General features: G+C 41.7%; 1 protein-coding gene across 1 annotated transcript in view; it reads right to left on the minus strand.

Moving 5' to 3' along the window:
• The window catches only part of CDH7 (cadherin 7), a 121,843-nt gene extending 111,508 nt beyond the window's left edge, over positions 1–10,335 (minus strand). Inside the window, exon 1 of the mRNA XM_049619704.1 lies at positions 10,233–10,335. Within this exon, the coding sequence (XP_049475661.1) occupies positions 10,233–10,289 (57 nt within the window). The 5' untranslated portion in view covers positions 10,290–10,335. The remainder of the gene's footprint in view (positions 1–10,232) is intronic.
• Between the last annotated feature and the right edge of the window lie 6 nt (positions 10,336–10,341).

Genomic DNA, 10,341 nt, shown 5'->3' on the forward strand with positions numbered 1-10,341 from the left:
GTTAAAGAAGGCACGTAGGTGTTTCTTTCTTTGCTGGGAAACAAACTAGTATGGACTAGTCTACGATGAGCCAGGAACTCATACTGAGTGGCTTTTGTGGGAATGGCTGTCATCGTGGGGAGGGCCAAGGTCATGTGGTTCCCTTCATGCCAGTGGCAAAAAACCATGTTCCGGGGCGGAGGGGGATGGTTAGAGTGTGGTCACAGGACTGTCGAGCTTAGGAGACCTGGGGCCAAAGAATATTCCAGTTTCGCTGCTCTACTTCCTCAAGAGAGAATGTGTTTTCTCGAAAAACAAGGAGATAAATACTTTGGTCCTGAAGACAATTTTTTTTAAGGTAACATAGTTAAGTTATATTATTAAGGCCGCTTTATGGTTCAAGTGAACTTGAGAACACTGTTACACGGTGAAATGCATTCAACTTTATTTTTAAAATTTTTTACTGTTTTATTTATTCTTCAGAGAGGGAGACACAGAGACAGAGCATGAGTTGGGGAGGGGCAGGGAGAGGGGGAGACACAGAATCCGAAGCAGGCTCCAGGCCCTGAGCTGTCAGCACAGAGCCCGACACGGGGCTTGAACTCACAAGCCCTGAGATCACAACTTGAGCTGAAGTCGGATGCCCAACCAAATGAGCCACCCAGGCGCCCCTAAATGCATCCAACTTCTAAGAACCTGAGTGGCAAATGGAATCCAGTATTTGGGGAGTTATTAAAATTATACACTCAGAAAAAGGGTGGGCACCTACACCAGAGAAGGATTCGAATTCCGAGTCTGCCCTGTCTTAGCTATGCAGCCTTGGACACATTATTTCAATTCTAACATGGGTTCCAGAGAGGAAGCCGTAAGCCTCTAACTTACAAAACAGATAACAACTGCATCTACTTCATAGGATTAAATAAGCAAATCATGAAAAACTAAGGATGATCCCTGATGCAACTAACAGCCTTAAAAAAAAAAAAGCTGTTGGGTTATTATCTATTATTGTGATGATATTTTTTAGTTTGATACTGGTTATGTTAAAGTTAGTTTGTGAAGTAATGTTAGTTTTCATGTTAATGTTCTTTATAGGAAGATGTTTTAGACAACTCTTAACACTGAATGAAAACACTCTCGATAGTTCCAGTCACCGCCAGAGAACTATATGGATCATGAACCCAAAAATCTAGATGAATATGGACAATGGCACCAAAATACTTTTAAAAAAAGAATGCAGTACTTTCTTTCCTAAAGGCATGTCCTCTGTGATTTTTATACGTCAAAGACTGGTATCAGAATTGGAGAGATTTGAGTTCACTCAAAATGTTCACTAATAAGAAAAAGAAATATAATCTGGACCAGGAACAGGATCACTGGGGTCTTTGCCCTAAAACCTCCACCATTTGCTATATGACCTTAGATCCCTCTGGGATTTCATTTTCCACATTTGCAAAATGAGGGAGATGAACTAAATTATAAAGCCTTTTTTTTTTTTTTTAACAGATGTAACTTCTCTGCTTTTGACAATTATATAGAATTGGTTTTGCTGGCCTTTTTTAAGCTGTGAAAAAGCACACATTGTTAATGAAAGGGCAGAATGATATAAGAAAGTCATAGGAATATAAAAGCATTTTTTTACATTTATGAAATTTAGCAGGAATTTTAACATGAGATGTTTAAATTACTCTTCTTGCCTCTTGAAGACCTTTTCTCTTCCACCCAAGACTGTGAAGTTACCAAACGAGCCAGAACATACAAAAGCAGTGAGTTATAAAACACACCATGGGTTACTTTATAGTCACTGGGTTAATATTTGTGAAAGAGACCGGAGATCTGTATTTTCCTATTTAAAACCAAGTGTTTTAAAAGCAGGGATTAATAAAAACCTTGGTGAACAGGAAGACCCACCCTAGTATCTAGAAACAGAAGTAGACACACGCAATTGACGCTGAGAACATATTTACAAATTTTCTTTTCATTACGATCAACTTCATGTTTTTAATATGGGAAATTAACCATGTAGGTCAATATATAAATTCCTTGGTAACTCTTCCATGTTTATGACTCAAAATCACTTTGGAAAAAAAAAAGTCCATTATATTTTTCTGCAGTAGTTGAAGGCTCTTGACCCAAATTTCATTTACCTTTCTTTAAAGGTCTTTAATAGCGTACAAGAATATTTTAACGGACTCTGTGTACATTACTGGAGGATAAAATTCTCATTTTTATGAAGCAGATAAATGATTCTACAATACCCTCTGTGAAATGCACTCATATAGTCAGAATCTCCCATGTGAATGATTGTGATTGGAGTAGGGGAGATTCATTGTTGATCAACACTGTTGACAGTGACTAATAACTCTGCCTGGAATGAACAACTGACAACAGCAGGGGGAAAGTCACAGGGCAGATGACCCTTCATCATGAGGCTTCCCCAAATCCTTGCCTTCCTTTACGACCAGATCTGGTTTTCAAGGTAAAGACCAGTACAGAGGGTCAACCCAACTAATCCTGACCTGACCTGAGAGATCATGAAGGAAATGATAGGCTCTGAAGCATTATGAAAAACCTTCCGTTATTCGTGGTCTTCAAAGAGAAGTCATCAAAGCATGAACTTGAGATTCCCTACTGCAAATAGGCTTCCTATCATCCCACAAGTGTCCGCACTTAGAGAGGCACCCCAATAACATTGTTTTTTACATTTAAATGAATTTGAGCACACAACCAATCACAATTGTTGCCATTTCTCACAAAGGGTTAAATTCGGACTCGCAAATCTGTGCCCCAAAGCAAAACCCTGCACCCTGCCTAGTTAGGTCTCCATCCCTCTAGTCTTTTCCCTTCTTTCCGCCTCCTGAGTTTTCTATTAACAGATGGAAAGTCCCATCAGAAACAAGGGAACAGTCCCCATTAACAGAGGGAAACAGTCCCCATTAACAGAGGGAAAGTCCCCTCAGAAACAAGCAGAGACCCCTGCATCCAGGCGGTGTTATGTGTCATTATGTCCTACGTGGGAAAGCTTGGGGCGGTGACCCACTGGAGGGCTGACCTGTTCACTATTGCTGGCTCAGAAAGAAAGACAGTGCAGAACAACGATGTGTTGGGATATATACACACTTTGGGTAACTTCTACAGATCTATGTCAACTTCCAGACAGTTACAAATGGGTAGCATTATAGCTGTGGGGAGAAAAACAACAGGTTCTACCTCAGGAGAAAAGAACTGAATAGGAGCCAACCAGATGTTTGAAAGACAGTAGTGGCTGCTACCGGACTGGTAATTTAAAATTTAATGTATGCATATATATCTAATATATATAATCTAAAATTTAAGATATACATATATATACATACATTAAATTTTAGATTACACACACACACATATCTGAGTAAGGTTTAAAATGTTTTCCTCTTGACATTTTAAAGCTAAAACTTGTAAGGGATGAAGCCCACTTACAACTGCACCAAAAACCACCCAATATCCTAGGAAAAAAACCTAACTTGGCAAAGAGGCGAAAGGCCTGTTTCCTGAAAACTATGAAACACTGATGAAAGAAACTCCAGAGGAGACAAAGAAATGGAAAGACATTCCCTGCCCACGGACTAGAAGGACAAATAGTGCTAACATGTCTGTACTACCCAAAGCAATCTACACACTGAACGCAATCCCTATCAGAAAATAAAACTGATAAAAACTCGTGTTTTTTAACATATAACTTCTTTTTTTCTGCCAAACTAGAAGCACATGAAAATCATAATAGTGGGATCAACACAACACAACACACCTTAATCAAAAGAACAGAAGAGAGAACCTCCAAAAGGAAATTTTAAGTGGATGGAAGCAAAAAGGAAAAAAGAAAAGAAAAAAAGTCCGTGGTAAGGATCCGTCAAGTAGTTATTTACTGCGTCAACATCATTTATTTGACCTGACACCACTTTTACCGTGCTACTTTTTGGTTCCAATTATTTTTGTTCAACTAAGTGGCAAAGAATTATTTCCAAGTAGATGGTTTATTATTCACTTAACCTTAACAGCTGCTATCATTTTACCCAAACAAATTCATTAGTATAAAATCTTCTTGGATTTTCTGCTCTACTTAACATCTCGGGGAAACCACTTTTCAAAATCAGAGCAAGTGACTATCATAGGCTCAAAACAATGTTTGGTTCATACCTCAACACAAGGACTAAAAATCCCTTAACGACAAAACAGTATTTTGTATGCATCAGCATCCCAAGTGCTAATCAGCAAAAGCATAAATCTGCCCGGACCTGCTCCATCTAAATTACAGGCGACATGCTAAAAGCAGGACAAATCGCATGAAATGGATCGTATTCAGCCAGTCACATTAACATACAAACACAAGAGTAGTTTTCAACACATGCCTGATTACCAATTAACTTATACATGCTAAACTGCTTCTCTCCAAGTGCTACATGCCTTCTAGAAATCACTTGAGCTATGAAAGAGGATGATCAGTTATGTTAAAGGGAAACATATTCGTATTTTAGGTTCTGTGGCAAAGTTAGGGTGGAATATTCTCTTTGCAGCTCAATATAAGTAACCGCTGGCTTAGCTCAGTTCAATGCTATCAACAGTTTCTCTAAATGACAAGCAAGGGACAGACACTCATGCTCTCTGTGTCTGGAGCTGCATCACACACGGGTCTGAAACTATTTTGAAATGTACTGACTATATACCACATGAACACATAATTTCTTATCTCCTGGTAAGTCAATGAAGATTCGAACAACTTGTGCCTCTCCTTTAAAAACAGGTACGGTTCACAATTATGTGGATCGTGATATCCCCAAAGTAAATTCTTACTTGCATTTTCCAGAAAAACGGTGGTAAGAATAACATTCGAGGACTCCGTGTACTTGACAGAAAATAATCAGTGAGAATGCGAAAAATCCATAATGGATGACTGTCCAACATCTCTCGACTCTAACTGATATTCCCTAAGATGTTTTGCTCGCTAATCTACAAAACATAACAGTACCAGAAATCACAGTTGCAACAGTAACAAAAATTTTTAAAATCTTGCTGTTGGCCTTTTGGGAAGAAACTGTCATTTCCCAGACTGATTGAAAGTGGAACTACATTCTGACAAGCAACATATTTTTAATGGATCCTTATGAAGAGAGAACAATATACATGCTCAAAAGTGGAAATGATACCATTTCACAGCAGTGGTTAGAGGGCACTATGAAAATACTACCATTGCCTTAAGAATAACCTTCCATGTATCTGTTCTTTTGTACCTTTTTGTCTGACAAAAAAAAATATGCCTTTTTAAAATAGTCCTTGAGCATTTAATAGCATTATTTAAATTCAACGAAAAGACTGCCTCCTGATTCACCCAAGGCCTTCTTAAAAGACTTTCCTTTGCCCTTGCTTTCCCCAGGACAGCAGCCACCTGTCACCACTGAGGTCCTCACTGTGACTTATCTCTGTCCATAAAGTTAGAGCAGTCTGCTTGGTAAAAAGGATAATACTTGTTCATTGTTACTTGTATTTATTTTTAAAGTAGAACCACTGAATACATTTGAGGGAATACAAAAGAAAGAAAAGATAGTCTAATCTCCTGTTCATGAATGGGCAGATGTCATAATTCCACAATAGACAGAAAGTAATCCAGGGCAAGGAGCATTTCAAGATCTGTGGCCACATTTTCCGACCACCACATATAAGCAGAGCTTTCAAGGATAATGTTTATGGGACAGAGAGAATGTTACTTCAGTGCTGAGGAAGGTAATTGCTTGGCTCTCCTGACGGTTCATGTTGCAAAAAGAAAAAAATAAATAAATAAAGAAGTCCCTAAACCCTCTGTTCCTCCTGATGTTTGAAGGTTCCTTGAGTGGTGGAACCACAAAACTGGAACAGACATTAGAAAAACCTAAGGTGGGGGCGCCTGGGTGGCGCAGTCGGTTAAGCGTCCGACTTCAGCCAGGTCACGATCTCGCAGTCCGTGAGTTCGAGCCCCGCGTCAGGCTCTGGGCTGATGGCTCGGAGCCTGGAGCCTGTTTCCGATTCTGTGTCTCCCTCTCTCTCTGCCCCTCCCCCCGTTCATGCTCTGTCTCTCTCTGTCCCAAAAATAAATAAAAACGTTGAAAAAAAAAAAATTAAAAAAAAAAAAGAAAAACCTAAGGTGGCCTCTTCTTTTTTTTTTTTTTCCCTAAGAAAAACGGTATCTACAGAATTCTAGTGAAATGCCCAAGGTCACGCGACAAGTTCTTAATGGCACTGGGCATCATTGGTTACACCAGAAAACTTAAAATGTTAAACATTTCTCATTCTGATACTAAAGATCCTTCTAATTTATCATCTTTGGAATAGATTATATTCTTTGGAATAGATTATATTCTTCAAAAGCCAAGAAAAGTAAGTTTAATCATACTCCAATTTTTATAGGACCATGAGTTGGAATTCTCCAAGCAGGATTATTCTATCCAGAAGGGTCATGAGTGCAGAGTGAGAATAAGGGGGAACAGATCCATTTAGGACTGTCGTTTCCATATTACCCAAAAGGCACACTGAGGAAGATCCAACTTTAAAATCTCCTCTCCTTTCCAAATCTGGTGATCAAAGAATACCCACCACACTGTGACACTATAGATGTCCACTGAAGTTTAAACAATAGCTCTTTGAATGTTGTAGAAATAGGCTACCAACTCAATATCTTAAGATGTAAGGATGTATATGTATGGTTATTTGGTTGTTGCTACAAATCCTATATTTTGAAAGGACTGTCTGCTCCTATCTATAGCCATTTACTATTTAGATTTAATAGTGTCATCTTTAGCTTCTATTATAAAACATACTATCATTTAACTTCTCTATCCATATACCATTGAAAGTTTAGGATTAGCTTCAGTAATGCTAACACTGATGAAACAGCCCTCTTCTTCTTCTTTTTTTTTTTTAACTTAAAAGGTATAATTTTTTACATTTTAATTAGTGAGGCTGGGGACCCTCCGTGATATGCGACTTCTCACGTAAAGAAACTGTGATCAACTCCATTAGCTCCCTGGGCCAGATAACATTACAACCACAGACCACAGCCTCCCACCGTTAACTGGCCTAAATATTCAGGCAGGGGCCCTGGAAATGAATCACACAGCCTGTAGCGTGCATCTGGCTATCAGACATGGAATGAAAACTTCTCTAAGTGGATTACAGAGTCGATTTCAACGAAGCACAAATAACTTGTCACGGGTAAAAGGAATGAAAAAGAAAAGAGGAGCAAGAGTTTATAATTAACTAGAAGAAGCCCATGCAAATTAAAAAGAAAACAAAATGACATCCCACAGTCCATCTGAGCTATTTATATGTTATACATAACATACGTATGCATGTACAATTATAACAGTGAAAATATACTTATAGTGTTTTTCCTTTATGCTTCTACAACATCCCAGCCATCTCAATTTTACTGTGTAATTTACCTTAGCATTTACACTGAGCCAGGTATGATGTATGTGACTTCAATAAAAGGCATCATGTTTTTTTCTTTTTTTTTTTAAAGGCACCATGTTTCAATAAACATTTTGCAAAACAACCTAAAAGAAATTCTACCAGAATGAAAATCTAGAGTATAATCTGAGATGAATATATGGACAGATGTCTGCATAGTCATTTGCACTGATAATTCTGTCAGGGAGGAGTCTTGCGAACAACAAGGGGGAAAATGTTTGCAGGGGTAGCTTTTCTGCAAAACCGGCAAATCCCCAGAGGAGGCACTCGCGTATTGCTGGTTACAGCTAAATGTGCTCTGCTTGTCAGAGGCTGAGGAGATGGTCACACACAGGACTCTGATCACATGTCTTTTTCCTTGTCCTCAGCTCCCCTTTATCCCCCCATTTGGAAGCAACGGATTCCTTTACGCCAAGGAGAAAAGCTCCCATCACAATCCCTTTGCAACACGCTAACGCGTGTTAGTTATTTTAGAAGTTCCTGAAGCTCCCATTTTAAACTAAGGCTCTGAAGCCTTCCAACCAAGCAAAAAAATGTTTGTGTGTGCGTGTGAGAGAGAACCATGATAGGATACAAACCCCTAGCACAACAAATGAAAACCTTGTGAAATCAAGGAAGCTTAAGATCACTGAGGCATAAATACAACACTAAACAATCTATGGGCTTTTACTTTATAAAAGATTTCTGAAAGACGTGACAAAGTATCTGACTCTATGCAGAGAAGTTTATAACAGCTTTGCCGTCAAATTAACTACAGTGCTGAACGATAGGGAGACCAGCAAAGAAATCATGTCTGAGGAGACACAGTGGGGTTGGTTTTTTACATCTAGGGAAGGCTGAACAGTAGCCAAAACTCAGTATGCTCCCCACCCTGTCTTTTTCATTGGACACTAAAAACTAGAGTCAATTCAAGGGTAAACTGCAGTAATACAGATGCTTTACAATTCCCCTTTTATAAAAAAGGGAAAAGCTCTGTGCTATTGTATCAAAAGTAGACTGAAGGAGAGTTGTGAGCCTGTCAGCTGATTGTCCACACAATTCCAATGACCTATTGCAGCCCTTAATTACAATAATATCTCACGTTGTAAGCACACAATGCCCTTTTATTAAAGCTGCAATCCGAAATAGCTTTTTTGCAGGGTGATGGTCTGCACTACTGATTATTGTTTTATTTTTCTGTCCACAGACATTACCAGATAAGACTATTAACACTGAAGGCCACCTAATTGCTTTTCCCACTCCACTCCTTATTAAACACTAACCTATAAACAAGACTTCCACAAAGTTGTCAGTTTCGCTACGTGGTCTCCATTCTTTTGCATTTTCATTCATACTATTCCAAATAGCCCTAAAAATGAAGAAACTGATTCTTGATGTATTTTCCTGTCACATACCGTAACGAGCCAAGAGCTTGGGTAAACATAAAGTCTGACTAGTTCTTTGGGGAAAAAAATGTAATTCCTGGTGAGTTACTGAAAGCCTCCTAACGTAATTACTTTTTTTCCTTAGCTCTCCCCCCCCCTCGCCGCCCACCAACTTGTCTTTATAAAGACACAAACTATTTAGATGTTGCTGGCAGTGAATCAATGCAAACTTTCCTTTAAAACACGGGATGTTACCGCCCCTAAACTCTTTTAAAATGTGTCCTTTTGTGCCGTGAACCTGATCTTTTAAATGTACGCTTGTCATAAAGTTCTGTTTATCTACTTCTGTATGGAAAATGATCTGCTGAACACCTGTCTGGTTACAGGAATTAGGAAGGATGGCTCCTACTTAAAGATATTTCACTTCACTCATCTAATAAAAGGAAGATATTTCTTGCAACATAAGTATATTCACGGTTCAATCTGCAGATCTCCAAAGCCTTGAGACACCCAGTCCTTGATGATTTCTTCACAGTTCTCAACTGCCCAAGGCTGGGTGAACTCACGGCCAATCTTTTACTCACCTGAACTATATCTATGAAATCCGAAAAGGTTAACGATCTACAACGTGAAGCCAATACAGACCAAAGGTCCCTTCTCATTAATCCACGCAGGGAGGTTGGATACCGGCAACTAGCCGCGTAGCAGGTGCACCCACGAAGACGTCCACCGCGCATTCAGAGAAACAGGGTGCCCTTTTCCCAGCGCAAACCTAAGGTACCGCCAGGCGGAGGGGAAGCGGGGGCGCCGAGCAGAGGCAAGCCCTGCAGACGCACCGTCGCAGCAGAATACTAATTACAGGCAAGAGCAAAACACCCTTAGACGAGTGGCACCTTCTCCAAAGGTAAAAGGAGTCCAGCGTGGACGGCTACAAGGACTCCCGTGCACGCCGGCGCACACCCCCCTTCCAGTCTCAGACCGCCGCGGAGCCGGCGGCCCCGCCAGCGCGGGGTCCTGCCCCCCCACCCCCCCTGCACCCCAGGTCAGCGGCGGCCCACTCGCGTCCCTCCTGGAGGACGGCGGTCCAAGAGTCCGGCCTCACCGCTTCATCGGGAGCGTGCGCGGATCCGCTCTCGCCCCGAACTCGCCAACACGCGCCGCCCCCGGCGGCGGTCGGCTCGGGCTCTCGGGGGGCCGAGCGCCCGCGGCTCGGTACGCACGTCTGTGCTGCCCCGCCGAGCCACGTCTCCCGGCCGCACAGCGGAAACTTGGGGACGCCGAGGGAAACTCCGCACGGATCCCCCCGCCCGCCTGCCGCTCACCGCCGAGTCCGGCCCCCGGAGGCGCACGGCGAGGGCGCGCGCTCCTGCCCGGCGGCGCCTTCCCCGGCCCCGCGCGGGCGGACGCACTCACCTGGGGCCTCGCTGCCCTCCCGGCGGCGTCCGGCGCCAGCGACCCGGCTGTTGGCATCCGAGAGGGCGCGCGCTCAGCGGCCGGGCGCCCGCGTGCGCTTCGGGACCCA

Source organism: Panthera uncia, assembly GCF_023721935.1.
Source record: "Panthera uncia isolate 11264 chromosome D3 unlocalized genomic scaffold, Puncia_PCG_1.0 HiC_scaffold_8, whole genome shotgun sequence".
NCBI lineage: Eukaryota > Metazoa > Chordata > Mammalia > Carnivora > Felidae > Panthera > Panthera uncia.